This window comes from Geotrypetes seraphini, chromosome 13, assembly GCF_902459505.1.
Source record: "Geotrypetes seraphini chromosome 13, aGeoSer1.1, whole genome shotgun sequence".
Lineage (NCBI taxonomy): Eukaryota > Metazoa > Chordata > Amphibia > Gymnophiona > Dermophiidae > Geotrypetes > Geotrypetes seraphini.
Genome location: NC_047096.1, coordinates 33,131,814 through 33,157,330, shown reverse-complemented (window position 1 = coordinate 33,157,330; position 25,517 = coordinate 33,131,814). Strand labels below are relative to the sequence as shown.

The window sequence follows — 25,517 nt, the reverse complement described above, 5'->3', positions numbered from 1 at the left end:
CACTACTGATACAGACATTGAGCTGGATACTTAACTATATATACTCAAATATAAGTCAAGACCCCCCATTTTCCTCCAAAATATAAGACAGGTGGCTTAATATTCAAGTGCCCTGTCAGGCTTTGCACCCAGCCCCCTTCCCTCCCTCCCCTGTCAGGCTCTGCGCCCAGCCCCCCTCACTCACTCCCCTGTTAGACTCTGAGTCTGCACCTAGTTCCCCTCCCTCCCAGGCTCTGCACCTTTTCCCCCCTCCCTGCCCTGTCCATCGTACCTCCTCTGCCAATCCCTGCCATAGGTGCAGCAGGCAGGAGTGAGCTTTCTGTGCTTCTGCTCCGCTGCTAACCTGGTCAGTCAGTGGCTGCCACAAGTTCTGGTTTCTTTTAATGTGTTGTATTGTTTCCCAAAACCTTGTAATTTTATCACTATGTACATTGCTTAGAATTATGATTAAGCGATTAATCAAAAATTTTATTAAACTTGAAACTTGAAATTTCAGCTGCTGAACGGCACCGAGCAGGAGTGCACATTGATGCTGCTGCTTGGCTCTCAGCGGCTTCCTGACTGGCTCCCGCAGGAATAGTAATGGATTTATTAAAAAGTGAGAACTTATTGCATAGCTTCTCAAAGCAGCAGGTCATGTTCTCGGAGAAGTTTCTTAAGCATTCACTGGAGCTGGTGCATCCTTATGTGATTGTATAATCTGTAAGAAAAACAAAGGATTCACTTTTTTGTAGGTTGCCTTTGTCATTGCCACAATTCTCGGAATCCTTTCTAACCTCCCTATAAAGGACACATTTTCCTCAAAAATATCGTGCTCTTCATTTCTATGACAGGATTAAACATTGGTAACTTTGGTAAGGGGGGGAGTAGAGGAAGCTCCGGAAGTTTAGAAGAATGAGAAAGGAGAAAGGTGAAAGGGGCTTAGAAGTGGAACATGTGCTGGCTGAGTCTTAGGCCTGTGTGCCTTCACAATTTCTTTTGCTCCTGTTCTACCACTGTTCCCATAGCTACCACCATACCCAGATCTAGGATTGGTCCCTGCTTTTAAAGAAATAGTTCATGGGGAAGGGGTAAGTTGTGGAGAGGAGAAGGTTGAGGAGAGTGTCTTGGCTTTGGAGGAGAGTTAATGTTGTGGGGTAGGGTGTGGGAAGACTTGGGGAGAAACCAAGAATTTATTTTTCTATACACACGAGTACATCCCCTTCCTGTCTTCCATGTGGGAAGTGGGGGTTGGCAGTAGAATGTATACTGGCTCAGATCTGGGTTCTTATGTTACAATGTATCATTGTGGCCGCAGTTCCCACAGTTGGACCAGGTGTCAGCTCCTGCTTCAGACTGGGGGAATGGGAGATGGTGGGGGTGGAGGAAGAGCAGAGATAGTGGAAGGCAGGAAAGGTTGAGAGAAAGGTTAAGGGGCTGGGAGAAGTTTTGATGCTCTGGAGATTGGTGATCACAGCATACCAGCAATTACATTGCCAGTTGAAATGTCCATGTTGCTTGCCTCTTTTAATGAAAACTAGCCAGACTAGCCAAATTCTGGTTAGCTGGGGGTGTACCAGGACACCTGAGAAATATCTACACACTTCTCCAAGAGAACAGGAGATGGTCTATTGAGCACAGTATCATGTTTCCATCAATGACCAATTCAAGACTTTAGGAAAGATCTAACAGGATCCTAAAGAGTTGAGTCGTTCCTTGCTGCTCACTCCCTGGGATACATGATAACTTTCTCCAGTCATCATGGACCAGATTCAGAAAATGGCGCTCAAAGTTAGGTACTGTTGAGATTCAGGCTTAGCTAGCATTCAGCAAAGCACCCTTTACTGAATACTAGCGTAGTGAGTTTCTTACATCTAACTTTTGCTGTGATGACTTATGCCTGCCAAAGCTGGTGTAAGTCCTCATACTCAACTGATGGCAGCTGAGTGTGCATATCAAGTATGCTATAACATTGTGACTAATTTCCTAGAATGCCCCTGAGTTGCCCACTCCCCTTTCATGGCCCCTTTTGACTTACACACTATGAAATTTAGGCACACGTGTTATAGAATAGGTTCTAGGGCAGATGCATGTGTACGGTAACTTCTAATTTGTGCCAATTAACTCCCAATAATTGATTGTTAGTGCCTACTTGACTAAATAGTTTATGCATGCATCTAGGATCTGCGCTGAAATTTAGAAAATCTATACAGAATCTGGGGGCATGTGCCTGGCCAATAATGCTTTATAAAATTTGTCTAAACTTCTTTTAAGCTCAGCAGTGCTAGATTCCTTGGACACATCCTTGGGAACAAATTCTACAGTGTGACTATATTTCGAGCCAAATTAACGTGTTACATCATATTAACACACACTATAGTGCATTAACATGTACTGACATGCTAATTCCTGCTTATTAAATGAAGGTCTTAGATTGTAAACCCTATGAGAAGGTGAGTATTTCAGTCCAAATTCTCAAAGGCCTCGCCTTCTGCACAGGATTCAGAAGCAGGAGAGCCACCATGTGACTTGTGAGGGCACATTGATTAATCTTTGTAGTGGACTGTGAGGGTATATTGATTTAATCTTTGTATTCATTTATAATCTGCTACCATATTCAAGACTAACCCCTGCAGCTGCTGTGAAGAGAGGAGCTGAAGTGGGGTATTTGAGGGCATGGAGGTTTGTGAAAAGGAGAAAGAGAGGGAATACAGACAGGCAGTGGCATACCTAGTGTATTTTATCCCCAGGGCCAATCATTTTTTTAACACCCCACTTCTCTATATAAAAAATTATTTTTAGTAATAATGCACGAGTCACCCAACAAAGGGTGTATCTAGGAAAAGGCAGCAGATTAAACATTGCAGTGAATAGTAAAACATCAATACACCCATTGTAAAACTAAACAAGCCAGATTAGTACAGATCCATCCTATACAGTCAATGTAAACAGAAAACCATGTCTTCTTAATCCACAAAGAACACAGATACACCCCCACCTAGTATGGAATAAGTAATCATAAATTAAAAATAGAAATATGTAAACAAATGTTATACTGAACTGCCAACAAGCCAGACTCTGCATACAATACAGTACCACAGAAACAGTGATGCATGACCCCTAAAGCTGCAAAATATAAAGATAGCAGATGTAAATAAAAAAAAGACAAATAACAATTACCACTTTACAAATTAACAAACAGAAATAAAACAAAAGATAGAAAATAAGATAATACCATTTTATTGAACTAGTACATTTTTCAATTACCTTTCTGATGCCAAAACCAGGTCAGTACAGTATACTGCAGTTATAGTATCCTTTCCTGATCTGAGGAAGGGAAATTAGTCAAAAATATATTAAAATTAGTCTAATAGAAAGATCACCTTATTTCCATTTTCTATTTATAAATGTTTATCAACACAGCTACAATACTACTTTATTCTAAAGCAAAAAAAAAAAAAAAAAAAAAATCTTTTTTTTATCTTTGTCATCTCTGGTTTCTGCTGTATTCATCTTCTCTTCAGGATCTCTTTTCCAGTCACTGTCCGCCCTCTTTCTCTGCCCCTTCCATAAACTGTCTGACATCTCTCCCTTCCATCCAGCCTGTACCCCCTCTCTCCTTTTTACATGATTCATTACAGCTTCACCTCCTCTTCATTTTTATCTCCCCCCCCTCTCTCTCTCCACCCCTCACTCCAGGTTCTGATATCTCTCTCCTCTCCTCCCCACCACAACCCGTGGTTGGCATCTCTGTCTTCTCTTCTCTCCCCTCCCCTTGGTTTGGCATCTCTGTCTCCTTTCCTTCCATATATCTCTCCCTTCTTCCTCCCCCATACTCTGGCATCTTCATCATATCCTCTCATCTCTTCTTCTCTCCTTTCCTTCCTTATCTCCCCTCCCCTTGATCTGGCATCACCTTCCCTTCCATCTCTCCCTCCCTCTTCCCCCCATGGTTTGGCATCTCTCGCCATTCCTTCTTCCCCTCAGGTCTGATATCTGTGTCTTTCCCTTCCATCTCTCCCTCCTTCCCCAGGCTCTGACTTCTATCTCCTCCCTTCCCCTCCCTCCCCCATAGTCTGGCATCTCTTTCTCCTCTCCTCTCTCTTCACTGGTCTTCCTTGTCCCTCCCTACACTCCAATTTAGTAGCGTTCTCCTTTACTCCTCCCTCCCCCCAGTTGAGTGCAAATTTTTCCTCTCATGGGATGGGTACCTCTCTTTTTCTCTCCTCTCTGCAGGCTGCAACTTACAGTCTTCAGGCTGTTAATAGTGTCAGTCAGCTGAACATGCTGCCTTCAGTGGCTGTGGATGATTTCCCTCTGCTTCAACTTCCTGTCCCTGCAGTGGCACCACACAGGGACAGGAAGTTGAAGCAGAGGGAAATCTTCTGGGCAGCTGAAGGCAGCATGTTTAACTCATGATATTGCCAGTAGCCCAAAGACTGCAGGCTGCAGTGTGATGAAGGGACTGGAACACCATCATATGATTTGTACCTGGGGCAGAGTGCCCTTTTTTCACAACTGGAGACAGGCAGACAGTGAAGGAAGATGTGGAAACAAGGCCCTGGGACAGATTGGAACCTCATGGAGGAGAAACAGAGAGTAGAATACGTCTACTGCTAGGGGTTAAATCAGTACGTTGGAATTGCCCTCTAATATTCCGCAGCACTTAACCAGCTAAGTGCCACTGAATATTGTGGTTAGTGTTGAACTCAAAGCTGGCTATGTTGGGGGCCTTCTGGGTGTGGAGTCAGCCTTTAAATGGCCAGGTATACTGCATAACAGACCACATAAAAATATGTCCTATTTTTATGAGGTAATTCATGGCCGCTTAAGTGATGAATATCCACTTAAGTGGCTATCTCTTAACAGGCTGAAAAATAACTGGATATTCAAAGCCAAAATCATTCCCATCTTTGAATATCCAGGAATAACACCATCAGAAGTGAGCAAAACGTTGTCTGATGGCTGAATATTGACCCCTACATAGCTGACTTACTGTAATGGCTCTGCCATCTATTGACAAGTTTAGGTTTAATCCCAAGTCTCCTATTATACATCTGTCAACCTGAAATAAGGGCTGGCAACTAAGCAGTAAGTAACAACTTTTTATTAGACTAACTTATCATTTGCATTCTGCTGATATTTATTATATTTTTATTACATGATGGTTTTCCAGTGCTGTTAAATGCTTATACAATAAAACCTTAGATTGCAAGTAACTTGGTTTGCAAGTGTTTTGCAAGACAAGCAAAACATTTTATTAAATTTTAACTTGATATACAAACAATGTCTTGAAATACAAATACTTACAGTATACACACATCACAACTGAGTCAATGGTTCTTCTCTCTGTGACGCTGCAGGAGTGTAGTGACTTTTCTAAATGAGCAAGGTCTTACAATTCAAGTGCGTGTAGTATTTTGTATTAAAGTTTTTGGGTTGTGGAATGAATCGTTTGAATTTCCATTATTTCCTATGGGAAATTTGCTTTGATATACGAATGCTTTGAATTACAAGCATGCTTCTGGAATGAATTATGCTCACAAACCAAGGTTTTACTGTATTTCTGAAGTTGTTATTATTTAGTTCTATTATTAGAATTCAATTTGCCATCTTCAAATTTACTTCATTGACTGTATTTATGCTTATATTTCATTGTTTTACTATTGTAAGGTAACTTTATTCGCTGATGATGCCAAACTATGCAATATCATAAACGGCTACAATCTGCAGGATACTATGGAACAGGACCTCCGTACTTTAGAAAGTTGGTCCTCTGTCTGGCAGCTGGGCTTCAACGCCAAGAAATGTAAGGTCATGCATCTCGGAAATGGAAATCCATGCAGAACTTACACCTTGAATGGAGAAACTTTGACCAAGACTACGGCAGAACGAGACTTGGGGGTGATCATCAGTGCAGACATGAAGACTGCTACTCAAGTGGAGAAGGCTTCATCTAAGGCACGGCAGATGATGGGTTGTATCAAGAGAAGTTTCGTCAACAGGAAGCCTGAGGTCATGATGCCATTATACAGAGCCATGGTGAGACCTCATCTAGAATACTGTGTGCAATTTTGGAGGCCACATTACCGTAAAGATGTGCTCAGAATTGAGTCGGTTCAGCGGATGGCCACCAGGATGGTCTCGGGGCTAAAGGGTCTCTCGTACGAAGAGAGACTGAACAAATTGCAGCTCTATACTCTCGAGGAGCGTAGGGAGAGGGGAGACATGATTGAGACATTTAAGTACATCACGGGACGGGTCGAGGTGGAAGATGATATCTTTCTCCTCAAAGGACCCTCGAACACAAGAGGACATCCGCTCACACTCAGGGGAGGGAAGTTTCGTGGAGACGTCAGGAAGTACTTCTTCACGGAACGAGTGATAGAGCATTGGAACAAGCTTCCAGTACAGGTGATCGAGGCCCGCAGTATCCCAGACTTCAAGAATAAATGGGATACCTATGTGGGATCACTGCGAGGGTCATACCAATGAATAGGGTCGCTAGGATATAGACTTAATAGAGCAGGTCAGTAGAGTTAAGGGGGCCAGTAGACTTAAAAGGGGGTCAATGGTATGGGCAGACTTGATGGGCTGTAGCCCTTATCTGCCGTCATCTTTCTATGTTTCTAAACTGTAATTGCTGTACACCAGGCTTGGGTGAATCTCTTCATATATACTGTTAATAAATTCTAATAAATAAATGAAAAATAAGGCTTCCAAGAATTATCCTCTTCCCATTAGGTCAGTGGCTAAACAATGAAATTTCACCAGGCTGAAATAGTACAAACTCATTACCAACTACAGGAAGAGTTCTCCAACACCTCCGGTCCTTTCAGTAGGCAACCTCTGCAGGACTCCATGGAACCTGCCTGTTCCTAGAAATTGAGAACACAATATTGAAGCACCACCCTGCACTGTCATGTTGATGTGCTAATAAGAAGGTGCAACTATCTAGGAAAAATATGCAAGATGAACAATTAAAAAATACAAAAATCAATAAAGAGCACTTGCTGAATCCAAATGGTATAGAACTTTTGGATGAGCCAACTTTTTTCTTTTCAAAAAACTTCTGTTTGTGTTGCTTAGTTGAGACATTCCTTTCCTATATATCATTAACAGAGTAGTACTGTATCACAGCAAATATATGAGGTCTGAATATAAGACCTATTTGTATAATTCTTATGCAAATCCACATTATCTCAGCCTTTGTTGACACCTAGTGGCCAGATTTGGCATGCACACATAAAGCTGGAAAGGGTGCAGAAAAAACAATCATTAATTTTTATGCTTTCAGTAGTAACATTCTACAGTCTAATATACAAAATAACAGTAAAGGCTGACTGTGATAAAGGAATATATGGAATAATCTAAAGTAGTACTTATCAAACTTTCTGTGGGTGTGACCCCTCCCCCTACCCAGAGACATAGGCTGATGTCTCTTTGGAGGACCTTCTCAGGTCATGACCCATACAGGTTTCATGACCTCATTTGGGATCACAGATTACAGTATGAGTGGCCCTGGTCTAAAATATTTGATAGTGGCAGGGCCAGTGTTAGGGGAAGGGGTGCAAATGATGCAATTGCCCTGGGCTCCACGTCTGCTAAAGTTGTCCTGTTTTGAATGGGACCGTCCCATTTTTAGATCCCTTGTCCCATTGTCCCCATGCACAGCTTCTGGATGACAAAATGTCCCATTTTAAGAGAGAGCGTCCCAAAGCTGTGTATGGGGACAATGGGACAGGCGTTCGCGGAGCCTTGGCTCTCTCCCTGCTTCACTACCACCGATGCAGCAACAGGGCAAGACTAGGTGAGTGCAGCGACTGCACAATGGCCGGCCCTGAAGCCTTCTCCCTGATGTCAATTCTGACGTCGGAGAGGAAATTCCAGGCCAGCCAGGCAGAGATTTGCTGGCCCGGAACTTCCTCTCCGACGTCAGAATTGACGTTGGGGGAAGGCTTCTGAGCTGTCCATAGTGCAGTCGCTACACTCGCCTCGCCTCGCCCTGTTGCTGCAAAGGCATCGGTGGCAGGAAGCAGGAAGAAATTGTTGCTGGCGGCTGTGGCATGGGGGGAGGCAGGGAGAGATTTAGAAAGAAAGAAAAAGTTAGGGGAGTATGGTGGCGGTGGCTTGGGGGGGCAGGGAGAGAGAAAGAAAGCTGAAAGAAAGAAGGGGGCAGGGAGAGAGAAATAAAGAAAGGGGGAGGGGGCAGGGAGAGAGAAAGAAACAAAGAAATGAAAGTCATCTGTCTTGACCTCTTTGAAAAAAAACCTGAATATAAATGATAATTAACATTTTTTCTGCATTTTTCCTGCTTTGTGTTTTTTTATTTTATTTTATGGTTACCATTATGAATTAATAAGATATTGTGTGTACATGAAAAATGAATTGAAGAAATTGGGGGTGATGCTGGGGTGGGGCTAGGACAGGATTGGGGGACGGGACTGAAAATCAGTAGATGTCCCGTTTTGATGAAAAAAAGAAATGGTCATGTTAGGGATACACTGCATGTTGGTGAGTTGGAACCCCCTTCCACATTTTTGCCCTGGGTTCTAGAATGTTTAACACTGACCTTGGTTTGTTGTTTTTTTTAAATCAATCTTTATTCATTTTTAAAACTCACAATAAGTGTAATATATATAATCATTTATACTTTAACATCATTTAATATATCATCAAATTCTAACTCACATTAAATATTCCCCCTCCCTTATACCCAACCACTTCATGCCAACCACTTCATAAGCAAAAGAAATCATAAAATATTCCCCCCCCCACCCCACCCAGGACGTGTATGAACAAAAGGGAAAAAAGTAATATTTATTCTATGCAGTAATTTTAATCTTTAAAGTATCTTGTTAATGGATCCCAAATAACCTGAAATTTTTTTAAATTTCCCTGCTGCATGACAATTAACACTGGCCTTGGACAGTGGATACCTTTTTTTTGGTTGTTGTTGATATTATTTTGGCTGTGTAGATTAATGTTTTGTGATGTATTTCTTGTAAAGATGTATTTCTTGTAAAGATGTATCTATGGCCCTGAAGCCCATAGAGATGTAAAGGGCTTCGGGGAAAGAGCTTCGGGGCTGTTGCCACACGGCAGCCGCTAGTGCGGCTTTGTAAAACAGTCCCTTACCGCTACTGGTAATCAAGAACCCAGCAGTTACAAACACAGCAACCAGGATATGTTTCATGCTGATCGAGCGATCTACAAAAATTGGGCAATTTCTCTCCTTTCTCAATCAGTCACAGATTTGTGAAAGCAAGCCTGTCCCGTAAATCCCTCTATGTAAGAGACTGTATGATGCCCTAGAATGAGAAGGGCAGTATTGCTGTCATTATGGTAGGATTATTCCCATGTCATATGTTCTTGTTACAACCCAAAATTATCTGACATAGGAAAAATAGGTTAAAATTTATGCCAACCACTTATATAAGGGTCCTTTTGTTAATGCGCAGTAACCGATTTAGCGCGTGCTAAATGCTAAGGCGCCCATAGAATATAATGGATGCCTTAGCATTTAGTGCGTGCTAATCTTTAGCGTGCGCTAAATCAGTTAGCGCGCCTTAATAAAAAGACCCCATAAAGCGTTATTAAGCAAAGAATTAACAACACTTCATTATATTTAATTATTACGTTGGTTATTTCCTCTTGGGAAAAAAAAAACTTCTTGGGTGTGCTTATCACTACGGTACTACAGTGCAAAGGATTTTAAAGACAATTTATCATTTGCACTCTCATTACAAAATTTCTTTTTGGCCCAGAAGAGGAAGTCAGACTTCATGTGTATAATATCATGATAAAGGTCAAGCAAGCTTTTCTTAAAGTAGCAGCTGCTCAAGTATTTAAAGCAGTGAAGGGATGAATGCCTACTCTGATTAATTGGTTGAAAATATTTCTAAATTCTTTTTGAAGTGACAAGACATAGTTTCTATTTGAATAGAAAACATTCTAGATTTCTCTCCATTGTTTGAAGTATTCTTCCTTCTCCCTTCCCTGGCTGAGCAGTTCCCTGAATATTTAATTTTGCCTTAAAGCATGATGTATGTATTCTTTGCCAGGGAATTTTGGATCCTGACTCCACAAAGAAGAGCTGGAGTCAAGGGTTGCCAACTGGCTGATTCAGACATGATGTTTTTCCTTTGCATGCATGGTCTTGCAGTCTCATTTGGCCCAAGAAATTCAGGAGAGCTGTAACTCTGTCTATACTTAATGCTGCTGGTATAACTAGGGTTACTGTATGGCTCCAGAAAAAGGAATACTAATAATATAATTAGGGAATTAAATTAACTTCCTCTGTGATAAATAACTTAAATTATCTATCTATCTATAATAATAATAAAACCCTTAGTGCACATGCACATTTGAAACTCCGTGCCTCCGTGCCTCTGCATGCGCACTACAATAATCTCTTCTTTTGCCGCCGATCACCTGTGTCAGCATCAGCTGATTTCCTGCCTTCTGCCCCATTCATTGACGCCAGCTGACTTCCTGCCTTCTGCCGGCTATACGCTGGCGGGACTCCTCTTCTTCTCACCCCTGGACCAGCAGCGGCAGCCAGCTTTAGTTTAGCTTTAGCCGTGGTTTCATCAAGCAGCCGCAGGGCTTTTGCTAGACCGGCCCACTTCGATGATGTGAGGCGGGCCGGCCTAGCAAAAGCCCCAAGGTTGTCTGATGAAACCGTGGCTAAAGCGAAACTAAAGCTAGCGGATGCAGGACAGGGGGAGCAGGGAAGGGAGAAGGGATACTATTGGACAGGGGGGAGTTAAAAGGAAGGAAGAAGGGCTACTGCTGGACAGGGGGAGCAGGGAAGAGATGCTGCTGGACAGGGGACGTAAAAAGAAGGGAGAACATGGACAGGGGTGAGGTAAAAGGAAGGGAGAACATGGACAGGGGCAAGGTAAAAGGAAGGGAGAAGGGGTATTGCTTGATAGGGGGAGCAGAGAAGGGATACTGCTGGACATGGGAGGTAAAAGGAAGGGAGAAGAGGTGCTGCTGGACAGGGGGGAAGGGGTACTTCTGGACAGGGGAGAGGTAAAAGGAAGGGAGAAGAGGTGCTGCTGGACCTGGCAGAAAGGGAGGGAAAGGAAAGGTGCTACACACTGGAGGTGAGGGTGAGATGGTGCATGGGGAGAGAGTATGTTGGGTTGGGATGTGGGAAAGAGGGATGCCACTGAGGGAAGAGGCAATGAAAGAGAGAGAAAGTGTGCAGGAGGCAGAAAGTGTTGGACGTGGAGAGGGCAAGATGGATGGGGAGGGCAGAAAAGAGGCAAAGAGAAATGTTACACTGGGGAAGGGGAAGAGGGCAGAGTGAAAAGTTGGATTCATGGAGGGAGAGATAGATGTTGGTTGGTGAAGGGAAGGAGGACCAAAGGAGAAGCATGCTGGAGGCCCTGGAAACATAGTTAAAAGCACAGAAAAATAAAGTCACCAGACAATAAAGGTAGGGAAAATGATTTTATTTTTCATATAGTGATTGAAAATGTGTCAGATTTGAGAAATGAAAGATGTTAAAATTTAACTGTGAGGGCCGCAGAAAAAAATAGGGTATTTGGAGGGCTGCAGAAAAAATAGTTAATGTCTTATTAAAGAAATTACAATTTTGCATGAGGTAAATATTCTTATTCTAGCACTTGTTAATGTAGTGTGCTTAAAGACTAGTATCAAATAATCACAGACTTTCAAACTAAATAAATATTATTAATAATATTGTGAAGTGCTCAGACCCGCAACCAGTGCTATTCAGTGTAGACACCAAACTGAGGTTGCCGTTGGGACCATTATCGACTTCACCATCCCAAACCGCCAGAAAAAGTTCTAAAGAAACTCTTATCAACCAAATGGTGAAGCACTTATCTGATGACATTCCTCCGTGGCGGTCACCTGTCTTTTAGGTCGTCTAAGTGCCGACTTGGTCAGGTTTTTAGATGAGTTTAAGTTTTGATTATGAGCCTCATTGCTTTCAATGGAAGTAAAACCTAGATATTTCTATCCATCCTCCTTATTTACTACTACTATTTATCATTTCTTACAGAAAGAATGATAGAAAGGACATAGGTAATTTTATAGTGAGTGGGAGTTAGGAATTAGGAGTGGGAGTGGGATTTAGGAGAAGGCAGCATCAAAAAAGTGGGCTTTTAGCTTGGATTTGAATACTGCCAGAGATGGAATGACTCAGGCTGTTTATTCTATATGGTGCAGCAAGATAGAAGGGACGGAGCCTGGAGGTGGCAGTAAAGAACTGTACAGGTAAGAGCAACTTGCCCAATGAACAGAATTCACGGGGGGGGGGGGGGAAGAATAGGGGTTGCAGTGTGAGTTTACTTGTAGGTCAGTTAGAGGAGTTTAAACTGTATTCGGAAATGGATGGGGAGCCAGTGAAGAGACGAGGAGAAGGGGTAATGTGAGTGTGGCAGCTCTCATGGAATATAAGTGGTGCAGCAGAACTTTGCATGGATTGAAGGGGAGAAAGATAGTTGAGTGGAAGATCTGAGAGAAACAAGTTGCAGTAGTCTAACTCAGAGGTTATGAGAGTGTGGATAAGGATTTTGGTAGAGTCCTCGGAAAGGAAAGGTTGGATTTTGCCTCTTGACTCTCTAGCGCTGATGTCACTGAATTACCACAGTAACTGTGGTTTTGTCCATCTACCTGCAGGTGGAGAAAGAGAGTTCCAGCTGAGCTCTGTCCTATATTCAGTATTCCTTGTAACAAAGCAGTAGAATCAACCACACAGGCCACCCACAGGGCCAATTCCTATGGAGCTAAAGCAAAATAGTAATGGAAGTAAAACCTGGATGTCTCAATCCGTCCTCCTTTTTCTGGAGCCTTATGGTAACCCTACCGCTGTTTCCAGTTCCGTTCATGCCTAGTTGGCATTTAGGCAGCGGAACAGGGTGAGTCACTAGAGCCATGGCTTCGACAATATTTTGTATAACACATCACTACCAATTAGGAAGCTTGGAGGTGGAGCTGAATATGGTTTATTTGGGCCTGCCAATCAACAAGGTGTTCCTACAGTATAAACTTTGTACCCCACCTAGAATTTTAGGTAGAGCAGGTTGTAAATTTTAAAAATAGATAAATACCAATGTATGTTGGGAACACTGTGCAGTGCATAATAGTTCTTTTTTTGTGTGTGTGTTCTTTCTTCCGCCGATGCAAGCTTCCATCCTGGTATGACACCCACGCCCCAGAGGGAATAGCAGTGTGACAATTTGGGAGATGCAGATCATCCTGGCAGTGATGCCCCACCCTAATAGCTCATCTGGCCTTTGTGGCATCTCAGCTTGTGGGGTGAGGGTGGGGTATGGAAAGAAGTTGTGACGGCTGCCTGTAAATCTCCTATAGGTGATGGTTTAGTCTGTGTAAGTCCTGTGAATGGACAGTTTTAATATGGCCTGAACTGTAGAATCCTAGCAGCGTTCAAATCCAAGCTAAAAGCCCACTTTTTTGAATCTGTTTTCAACTCTTAAACTCCCACTGTATCGTTTCGTCTACCATAATCTCCCCAACCCCAAAAGATCCTGTCTAAATTAGATTGTAAGCTCTTCTGAGCAGGGACTGTCTATTGTATGTTAAAATGTACAGCGCTGCGTACATTTTAACATACATTTCAGTGCTATAGAAATAATAAATAGTAGTAAGCGGGGAGAGCCAAGAAGAAAATCTCTGAAAACAGGCATTTGAGGACTGCACAGGGAGTTGTGCCCCACCCAGACCACTACTACTACTATTTAACATTTCTACAGCGCTGAAAGGTGTATGCAGAGCTATACATTTGACATGCAATAGATGTTCCCTGCTCTGAAGAGCTTACAATCTAGTTTTGACAGACAGGACACATGGAGATAGGAGAGTTCCTTGCAGAGAGAATGATAGGAAGGATATAGGTAATTTTACAGTGTGAATTAGCAGTTGAAAGCAGCCTCAAAAAGGTAGGCTTTTATCTTGGATTTGAATACTGTAAAACAGGGGTGCCCCGTGAAGTATTTTGTGCAGCACCGGTCGAGGGCGATGCAGTGTTTCCTCTGCTGCCCCTGGGTGTTTACCATTTTGCCAGCTCCCTCCTCTGTCTTGCTGCAGTGTTTGTGTGGCCCCCAAAAACATTTTTTTCGGGCAATGCAGCCCAGGGAAGCCAAAAGGTTGGACACCCCTGCTAAAAGATGGAGCCTGATGTAATTACCCAGGCGGTCTGTTCATGCATATGGTGCAGCAAGATAGAAGGGACGGAGTCTAGAGTTGGCAGTGGAGGAGAAAGGGTATGGTTAGGAGGGACTTGCCTGATGAACGGAGTTCATGGAGGGGAGCATAGCGGGAGATAAATGAGGAGAGATATTGAGGGGCTGCAGAGTGAGTGCACTTGTAGGTCAGTAAGAGGAATTTGAATTGTATTCAGAAATGGGGAGCCAGTGAAGTGACTTGAAGAGAAGAGTAATGTGAGTATGACGACTCACAGAATATCACAAAAATCCAAATACACAAGAAAGGATGTCCCAAAAATTCAAAATTCACAAAAACACCCTCCAAAACACAGGGCTACGCATCAGAATTATAGCAAAAAAGGAGAAAAGACCTCAGTGTCCAATAGGGGTTCTAAAAAGCTTCCCACTTAGACAAGCTGGTTTCAGACAGAGTTTGAGACCAGCAGACACATCCTCGGTCAAAAAACTCCTCAAAGCTCTCTAGCAAATTCAGAGTCTCTCAAATCTATTTTTATAAATATTTTTTTAAAGTCTTTTCATAAATATTTTCATTAAAGTAACTTATCTGAACACATTGCTGTTTAAACGTAGTCCTGGGGTTAGAAAGCAGGAACAAATTTGGGGGTCAACTAAGCCAGGAGGGCACCACTTAGATTTAAGTCTTGGGGTAGAAAGCAGGAACAAATTTGCTCCGTGGGAAGTAAGTTGAAAGCTTATTCAAGCATGTCCATTATCACACTTCCACATCAATCCAACAGGGCTCCCTGTTTCGCTACAATGCTTCATCAGGGATTTGAGCATTCATTCACCCGCTTCCACTCCTGTCCTGATGTGGAAGTGTGATAATGGACATGCTTGAATAAGCTTTCAACTTACTTCCCACGGAGCAAATTTGTTCCTGCTTTCTACCCCAAGACTTAAATCTAAGGGGTGCCCTCCTGGCTTAGTTGACCCTCACATTAAAGCTTTTGAACAGTTAGTTGAACGTGACCTTGCCATTCTAGAAACTCAACCTATTTTGGCTAGAAATAATTTAACATTAGCACAGAGAACAGCATTATGCAATTTGATGTCAGATAAAAATATAGTAATCAGATCTGCGGATAAAGGTGGAGGCATAGTGGTTATGGATGCCAGTGCATATACACGAGAAGCCTGGAGACAGCTGTCAGATGTTGCGTATTATCAACCTATTGATCATGACCCTTTAGAAGAATTACAGGAAATTATTTCCTTTCTATTAGTGCAAGCTTTAGAATCAGGGATTCTTACTGAAGGTGAATATAAATTTCTTATATGTCAACATCCAATTACACCTGTCATCTATTTTGTGCCAAAAATCCATAAATCTTTGATAGACCCATCGGGGCGCCCTATAGTAGCGGGCATAGGCTCCATTTTAGAACTATTATCAGAATTTTTGGACTTTCAACTCAAAGATCAAGTCCCTTTAAGTGCCTCTTATGTCAAAGACACTGCCTCCATGATTAATATTTTGAACACCTATCAAGATATTCCAGATCATGCAATTCTAATTACTCTTGACATAGCGGCCCTGTGCACGAATATTTCACAAGAAGCAGCCGTTTTGATTATACAGAAATATCTGAGTCTTCAAGAATTGTCCACCAAGCGGATTGACTTTTTAGTCACCATAGCGCGATTAGCACTAAGTAAAAACTATTTTGAATTCGATGGACATTTTTTCTTTCAAACTTGTGGCACTGCCATGGGAGCAAAGATGGCACCCACTATAGCATGCCTCTATGTGGCAGCATTTGAAGACCAACATCTGTATCCCTCCCAGCACTTTCCAAAGTTCTTATTATGGAAAAGATATATAGATGATGTATTTGCTGTTTGGGTGGGTACAAATATTGAATTAGAGAATTTTCTAGAGTGGCTGAATCAACAAGACCCCACGTTGCAATTCACTGCTCAATCTAACATGTATTCCCTGCCATTTCTTGATATGAAGATCTCTATTGTAAATGGGAAGTTCAACACTTCTATCTATAGGAAACCAACAGACCACAATAACCTTCTCAGATATGATAGCCATCACCCGAGACATCTACGTAGAAATATCCCTATGGGTCAGTTTCTCAGATTAAGAAGATTATGCTCATCTAGGACTGAGTTTGAGCATAAAGCTGAAGAAATGAAGGAGCGGTTTAAAGAAAGGGGGTATCCTACCTCCGTTGTTAAGAAAGCATATAAAAGAGCATACTGGTCAAATAGAGAAGTGCTGTTGTCCCCGGCTGTGAAGTCCGATGAAGCTGAAACAGTGTGTGTTTTGCCATATTCTCAGCATGCATTCCAGATAAAACATATTATACAACAGCACTGGAGCATTCTACAATATCATGAATGCTTCAGCACTTTTCCAAAATTTGCCTACTCGCGAGCATGGAATCTGAAACAACATCTCACTAAAGCCCTTTACCGTTCTGAAACGGTCAAACAAAATGAGAGAGGAATTCATTTACCATGTTCTGCATGTTCTATGTGCCAGTACAGTGTTAAGTTGGAAGACTTACAACTTCCTGAATGGGTAATCAACCGTAGATCTTTAACACAAAAAATGTGGTATATATCATTCAATGCCCCTGCCAGTTGTTATATATAGGACACACTGTTAGAAAAATTTGTGTACGCATTGGGGAACATTACATTACATTAGTGATTTCTATTCCGCTTGTGCCTTGCGGTTCTAAGCGGATTACAAGTTAGAGGACTGGACATTTCCAGTAGCATTGCAGTACATGTAATCAAGAATATGTCCAGTTACAATTGTTAGTCTGGACTTTTCCGGAGAAATTGATAGACGAATAGAGATAGTACTGTCCGGATTCAGGGTGTTGCTGGTGGTGGTGATGGAGGTGGTCATGAGAGCATTTTCTAATACTTTTGTGAGGTTATGATGATGGGAAGTGTTTTTTGAAGAGATGAGTTTTGATTTCTTTTCGGAATACTTTAATGTCTATTGATTTGGTCAGTAGATTGGTGATGGTAGTATCGATCTTTGCTGCCTGTGTCGCTAAACATGTGAGCAGGATAGTCAAAGAAGTTGTAGAAGCTCCTCTCACACCACATTGGCTTCAGAAAAAACATCCTGTGTCCTACATAAGAACATAAGAAGCGCCATCTCCGGATCAGACCTTCGGTCCATCAAGTCCGGCGATCCGCAAACGCGGAGGCCCTGCTAGGTATACACCTGGCTTATTTTATAGCCAACCATATCTTTATATGCCTCTCTCAAGGAGATATGCATCTAGTTTGCTTTTGAAGCCTAGGACTGTCCTCCTTGCGATTTTCAATTCTAGATGCCCCGATGTTACCTAGGGGAGGTGACATGCAGGCTAAATTGTATGCCTTAGAGCAGAAATGGATCTACACCTTGGGCACCCTGTCCCCTAAAGGGTTAAACAGTGAGGTTGAATGGAGAGCTTTTTTGTGATTGCTCATAATACTGGCTCTGTACATGTTCTCTGTTAAGGAAGGGCGTTTACAACTTAATCTGTTTATTTGTTTTGTCTTACTTTGTTTCACTTTGATTTCACTAGCGAGTAGCAGTTTTCTGTGAAGAACGAGTGCAGCATTAGGCTTTATAGTTTAGAGTTTAGTGAGCATAATGATGCAATAGCTTTTAGCAGGTCGGGACAGTGACGTTTAGGGTTCTGACGTAGCAATCTCACCGGCTCTGCATTATCCTTAAATAGCGTCTGTACTTTGCTTGCCCGGTCTGAGACATTAGAGAAGAAACGTCTTTTTGAGAGATCTAGCTTTTTAATTGCATGGTGAGTGTACTCTACCGGTAAATAGCCATAAGATAGAGTTATAGCTTTTTATAAACTAGATTTATTGTAAAGAATTGTTGTTTACAGCATTTATTTCTTGTTTTCAGTGACCACTACCAGCTCTAAATCCAGCTGTATTGTCGGTTCCCTGACGCAGCCACGAAACGTGCACGTCGGAACCAGTCACTATTCAAAGTTAAGTCTTTTTTCATAACTATAAAATTCATGGAAGCATTTATATTTTCAGCATAGCTTTTTAGCTAGCATATTAAAAGGTACTTTAAATTAAAAATCCTTTTTGAACACTGCAATGATTGGTAGGTGAGGCCACGTTTTCAGCCTTCGTGTCTCTGAGCAGAGTTCTAAATAAAAAATAAGTTTCTTAAGTGTATTGATGAACCAGCAGTGACTTTATTTTTGTTCTATTGACCTCTTCAGTCACTTGACAGTAATTTTGATTTGAATGAGTTACCCCTGCATATCTTTTTTGACAGTTACAGTGTTGGCATTCAGAGCTGGAAGAGGTGTAAAGGTTCAAGAGACTAAAACAGAACTGAGAGTTAAAAGATTCAAAAGACTGAGTTAATGTGTTTGGATATCTGAAATATAGGCTAATGCTGTTAGTTTAATTGCATAGGTATTGCTTTAACTGTGTGATCATTGAAACAGAAGGAAGGAAGGAAGCACAAATTTGAATAAAGGATGAACGGAAGGAGGGCTGGGGCATGAACATGGGACATAGAATAGAGGGAGGGAGAGAGGGGATCATGAACTTGGGACATAGGATGGAAAAATGGAGGGAAAGAGATGCAGAGGTGGAGGAGGGAATAGAAAGGGAGAATTGTTGGGCATGAGTGAGTGATAAGAAAAGAGTACACATGGGAAAATGAAGAAAAAAGAGAATTGCTGGGCATAGGGAGGGAGAGAGAATTATTGGACATGGTGGTGGGAGAGGAGTGAGGTACAGAAGCACAGGGAAGAGAGAGATGAGAGGGAGAAATGTTGGATGTGGTGGTGGAGAGGGAACAATGGGATGGATGGAAAGGGATGTAAGAGGGGCCTCAAGGAGGTGGAGAAGGTAGGATGAAAAGTAGGATCAGACTTTGGGAGGGAAAAAAGTTTACTAGTTTATTGCATTTGATATACCACCTAAAAACCTAGGCGGTTTACATAAAATGAAAACATTTATACAACTGTTTCTAATAAAAATACAAAGAAGGGGGGGAGACAGACAATAATGGCACACTATAGGGTATCGTGGGACACAAAAGGAGAAACTCAGAGTATATGCTCAGAGGGAAGGCTTCCGGGTCAGCCATGGGCAGTATGTAGGAAATGTTGCCTGTGGCTTTTTTGAAGAGAACAAATGCATAAGTGTAAACCTCCTATCTTTTCTTTATATTTAAACTACAGTACTTTATTTTGAGGACTGTTGGTTTAATGTTTCTATAGACTGTGTACTGTACAGGAGAACATAAATACATAATAATAATAATAACAACAGTTTATATACCGCAATACCGTTAAGTTCTATGCGGTTTACAATAAATTAAGCAAGGTACAAATTGATTGAATTTAAGAGGGGGGAAGAGGAGAGTTGATAGTTAATACATACAGATTCTAACATAATCCGAGTTGCATGCAAATTCAGCTTAGGAATGGTTTTAAAAATGGAACTCGTTCTTAACCCGGGGACTACCTGTAATTACCACCCCCCCACTTTATGAAGCCACGCCGGCCATGGCAGCATTAGCTCTCACGCTCAAAGGAATTATATGAACATCGGAGCTAATACCACTGCAACCGATGATATTAAAAAAAGCTTAACGCGGCTTCGTAAAAGGGGGGTGGGGGAGGTTACTGAGAGAAAAGATAGTCCACAGGAAAAGAAGAAAAAGAGCTGCTAGCTTGCATTTGTTCAAGTGCAACCAGTCCCTGGGTCCTTTGTAAAGGGAGATCTTAATCCCTTCCTAGATACTCTTTTGGAAGTGGGCAATATAATGAAATAAAACGGAAGCTGTAAGAAAAGTCGGTGACATGCCTTTTATTTTGTTGGCCTTGACATTATGCCATACAGTGTTTTACGCATCCACACATGATTCCCTTGATATGTAATTCTCAAAATTGAATCCTCTACCACACCATTTAATGTACACGAATCACTGTTATGTAATTTATCTAGATAATCTTTATTACGCAATTCTTTTGGTAATTCCTATAATTTGTATTCCGCCTTGAACAATATATAATGTATAATGTATTCGAAATTAATTTTCCTATGAACTGTTTTCCTACCTTCTTCTACTCTATGTTTATAACCTAACTAATTTATTTTTCTCAAGTACTTTAGCAAGAATGTGAGCCTTTGGGACAGTCAGGGAACTCTAAGTACTTTCTCTTCATCTCAATTAATCTTACTTATTGCATTTCTTCTGTTTCTACTGTAAACCGGTACAGCGGTATATAAGAAATAAAATTATTATTATTATTATTATTAAGAACACAGAACCTCTTGACAGCCCTGCTAGCATACAATATGGCAAGAAACGGGAAAAGCGTGTGCTCTGAAAAGCAGCAAAAAGACTATTGTTGTGACAAGAAAACCAACAAGCTAGCCAGGCAGGGGTAAGGCAGATGGCAAGACATGAGCTTTCAAGGACCTCTTCTTCAGACATGCTGTGGGTAACATGAATGTCTAGCTGCTGTACACCATAAACTTAGATCCTCTTTCTCCAGTAAAAAGACAAGTGCTTAGCACAAGGAAGGTGCTGCTGACTCCTTACAACCAGACATGTCAGCATTATGAAAATCACTTATGCCTCCTGGATGCTAATCCCTGGCATTTGATTGGTTGACACTCAGCTGCCTGACTTCTTATTACTCAGCAGGTACTGTGTGAATTCCCCTACATACTTTGAGTTTTGAAGTAGGCTTTTAAGTGAAGGTTTTTTTTAAAATGTCTCTTAGCCAGTAAGAACACTCTACCAATACTGGGTGAATTTATGGTTGTATTAATTTATATTATGCTTGGACCAAAGCAGATTACATAAAATCAATGATAATAATTTAAAAAAACCCCCAAACAAATGTAGAAATAAGGTAGGCATTTGGAGAGTAATTTTATAACAAGGAAGCCAATTTCTAAGCAAAATAGACACGCTTATTTAGACCCTATTCTATTAAGAAAAGTAGAGATTCACTTTTCTTTATAGAACACTGGCATGTCCAGTAAATACCCATGCATTTATTTACTGGGATTTATTAACTGCCTCTATGAAGAGATTCATCCAAGGTGGTATACAGTAAGTACAGTTAAACATACAATGTACAGTTTTGTTATAAATATAACAATAATAAAATGACCAAATATAAACAAAAATACAATAAATGAGGTAAACTCAAAATCAGCAAGTTGAAACTTAATAATAGTTTCAAAAATATACTTATTAACAGCACTGAAATTCAAATAGCAGAGATAATACAATGTCAGGATAATACTTATGAAACACCTAATAAGAACACATTAGAACATTCAAATAACATAGATATTACGCTAATGCTTTTCTACAATACAGCTTATCATATAGCCGAGAGGCCAAGTGCAGATATTAGATGGGGACTAGATGGGTAGTACAACAGATTGGTGGCTAAACTCAAGGCAAGTTGTTCAGTTAAACAAGATATAAGGAACTGATCTAAGTTATCTTGTGTGAATGACTGTATGAGGGGGTGCTGAAAAGTTCTCAGCCCAACCAACTTCCTAAATTCTGAGTGCTATTTTTATTTTGCAAAGTGCCAGTTTGCAGAATTGTAATGCTATGTTTTGCCATTGATCCAAATCATTGATTGAACCATGTCAATGAAAAGTGTGGAACTCCAAGCTATCATGAAATTCCTATTCCTAAAGGAAATCCATGAGTGGATGATGCAAACGTTGAGTGACAAATGTCCATCATACTCCACAGTGAAGAAACGGTGTGAAAACTCAGTGTGGGGATTTCGAGACCGAAGATGCAACAAGGTCTGGGAGGCCTCTAACAGTATCAGCTCCTGAAATTGTTGACCATGCCCATGACTTGATTTTGGCAGATCGGCAAATATCAGGTAAAACAATTGCTGAGACACTGCATATATTCAGAGAACGTGTTAGGTATGCAGAAGCTGTCAGTCATGTGGGTACCCAATTGTTTGAATGCTGACAAGAAATGACATTGTGTGGACACTTCCAAGTTGATTTTGCAGCATTTTCAGCAAACTGGTGCCAACCTTTTGGAATGACTAGTTACTGTTGATGAAACATGGTTATATTACTATGATCCTGAGACAAAACAACAGTCCATGCAATGGTGGCACTCAAGTTCTTCAAGGCCAAGGAAATTCAAGACCCAAAAGTCAGTAGGAAAGGTCATGGTCATAGATTTTTGGGTAGCAAAAAATCCACTCAACAGGAGAAGTGCACTAAACAGGAAAAAGGCCTCAGAGATGGAGCCTACGCACAGTCATAGACTGGGGAATTCAACGTAGTTTGTCAGCTCCTGGCTCCAATTATTGGCCAAAAAACCTGTATTTTATTTCCTAACTTTTTAATTGATTATTCATTTAAAACAGTTTTAATTTATTTAGTTTTTTTAGATTTTTTAGTTTTTCAATAACCTTAAAACCTTATCTATATTTTCCCACCATTCAAAGTGTTACACATATTATTTCCATGCACTTATCCATAGAACTGAGAACAAGTGTTAAAGTTTCCAAAGTAACTACTTATCTGGAACTAATGGAAGTTTAAGAACATGCTAGGGCAACAATGACTCGAAAAAGTGCCTCAGGAAGAAGCCGACGCGGCCAGCGTTTTGCGGATATGTTTTTCATTCGCTGCGTCAGGGCCAATGTCATGGCATGATAGATTTCTACAGAAAACATAACAATAGGTTAGAATCTGAAAAAGAGCTAAAAATACTTGAAAAAAGCTCACTTACTTAATCGCAATGTCTCATCAACAATTCTCAGTCAAGTACAAAATGGCGACAGCGTTCTATTTATCAACGCATATACGTGATGACATCATAAATAATTAACACGAACAACACTGAGATCAAAAGAAATGTTGCCACTCCATGTTTTTATTTAACCCCTTTTGATATAGTGTGTCAAGTCGGCTGATCCAGCGTTGCTCATGCTGGGCTAGATATCTTTTGAAATCACCCCCTCTCTTGCCCGGTTTTAGAACTTCTAATACAAGGGCCCGTAAAGTTTCAAATTCATGATGTTGTGTTATACAGTGGCTTGCTAAAGGTGCCCCCATATTCTGATTTTTTATATTACTTTTGTGTTCCGTCAACCGGACATTGAACTTCCTAGATGTTTGCCCAGCAACCGGGCAAGAGAGGGGGTGATTTCAAAAGATATCTAGCCCAGCATGAGCAACGCTGGATCAGCCGACTTGACACACTATATCCAAAGGGGTTAAATAAACTAAAAAATAAAAAAAAACTAAATAAATTAAAACTGTTTTAAATGAATAATCAATTAAAAAGTTAGGAAATAAAATACAGGTTTTTTGGCCAATGATTGGAGCCAGGAGCTGACAAACTACGCTGAATTCCCCAGTCTATGACTGTGCGTAGGCTCCATCTCTGAGGCCTTTTTCCTGTTTAGTGCACTTCTCCTGTTGAGTGGATTTTTTGCTATCTATAGTTGATATTGTATTTCATACCACTCGGGGCATATATATATATAATTCATAGATTTTTGGGATCAGGAAGATTTTGTAATGACTATCTTTCAAGAGGCCAAACAGTTAATGCAGAATACTACTGTAACTTGCTGTGCTGATTAACGGAGGCATTGAAAGAAAAAAGGAGAGGGAAGCTGTGGAAATGAGTTCTCTTTTTGCAAGACAATGCACCTGCTCATAAGGCTGGCAAAACGATTGATGTTTTGGTACAGTTGGGGTTTCAGTGCATAGACCATCTACCCTACTCACCAGATCTTGCTCTATCTGACTATTTTCTGTTTTCAAACCATAAAAAGAGTTTGAAAGGGTGACAATTTTTGAGTGATTTGCAGGTGATTGCAGCAGTGGAGCAGTATTTCAGTGACTAGACATCAGACTATTTTTTGGAAAGGTTACAAAAATTTCAGACATGATGTCCAATTGGGATGAACTTAGGGGTGACTATGTAGAATAACTTGTAAGTTTTATGGCTCCACATCATTCCCTTCTTGGTTGGGTTGATAACTCTTCAGCACCCCCCTCTTATAATCAGTTACCCTATGTATTGGGAGAAGAGCCAGGCTTTGGCACTTACGCCAGTGTCAATGCTTGTGACTAAATTGTGCAACATATACTATTCAATAATTTAGACACATAGAAACATGATGGCAATAGGATGAAGAAGTAAGGCAAAGATATTGGATAAAAGGAGGGGAGGAGAGGGGAGAGGTAGTGAAGCCAGATGCAGATGTTGGGAGGAGAGGGAGAGAACTGGAACAGTGGGTTGGCAGGCTACCTAGGCTTTTTAAGCCAAAGAAACAAGAGCTAGAGATGGAGTTTGGGGGTCGACAGGGTTCCCAATCTCTACCAACTGAAGAAAAAACATGGAATGGAGTGGCGTGAGGCAGGGCCTGGCATTCAGCAATGGCTTTCAGCAGTGACGTCAGACGTCACACGTTGACTTAACTTTTCAGTTGGAATCCTTTGTCAGCGTGTTCTCTCCATTGTGTGGTCCGAAGTTATTTCCTCCTGATGACGCAAAATATAGTGAAACACGATCGGTGTTGAGGAAATGTTGGATTGCTTTCACTACAAGGAGTTTTAGCTTTATGCTGAAATGGATTAACTTTTAATGGTGGATTTGGAGACTCACTTCTTTTATATTATCTACTAAACCAACAATATAAAAAAGATTCCATTGTACAACCTCCAGCATTAATGAGCAGATCTCAAGGACATTTTTGCTTATCTTGAGATGGTATATTTCACAGTGGAGACACACATATGTTTTTCATCAATTATATCCAGCTAAGTATTTATTTATACTTCTTCACTACTATTATTCTGCTTGAACAACTTATATTTAATCAATCATATAGGGCTGGTAGGTAGGTGAGTGCAATGATGGAATGTTATTACATCTTCATTCTATTAATCTGTTGGTTTTGAATAAGATTTCACACTGAGCACTCTATAAATTATTTTATAATAATTTAAGATATACTTTAAACACTTTGATTCACATTTAGTGTTATATTCAGCAATGGCTGCCACAATTACATGAGAGGGGGTGAGAGTGCCAGATAGGGAGGAATTCTACAATACGGTGAATAATAATTTATAATGTAGCATGAATGTAAATATTTTTGCACACGCAGATCATTTATGCAAATTTAGTGCAAGTCTTTGTCCTTTTCAGAGGTGAGCACGGTCTTTATGAGGGACTATGATGTGGCATGTGTGTGTGGAAGGGAAGGACCCAAGCAGGGGCAGCCTAGTGATTCCCCCCCCCCCCATTCTTCAGTGTCTGGAGCATCTCCA

At 41.0% G+C, this 25,517-nt stretch overlaps 1 protein-coding gene across 2 annotated transcripts in view; it reads right to left on the bottom strand.

The window, feature by feature from the left end:
- Positions 1–267: 267 nt before the first annotated feature.
- LOC117347627 (lymphocyte antigen 6D-like) overlaps positions 268–25,517 on the bottom strand; it is a 52,400-nt gene continuing 27,150 nt past the window's right edge. Inside the window, exons 4-5 of one of the 2 annotated variants that reach the window (XM_033918792.1) lie at positions 3,247–3,306; positions 268–700 (exon numbers count right to left, since the gene is read on the bottom strand). In XM_033918792.1, the coding sequence (XP_033774683.1) occupies positions 3,287–3,306 (20 nt within the window). In that variant the 3' untranslated portion in view covers positions 268–700; positions 3,247–3,286. Of the gene's footprint in view, positions 701–3,246; positions 3,307–22,257; positions 22,891–25,517 lie in introns of those variants that run through there. The other variant, XM_033918793.1, reaches the window with a different exon arrangement.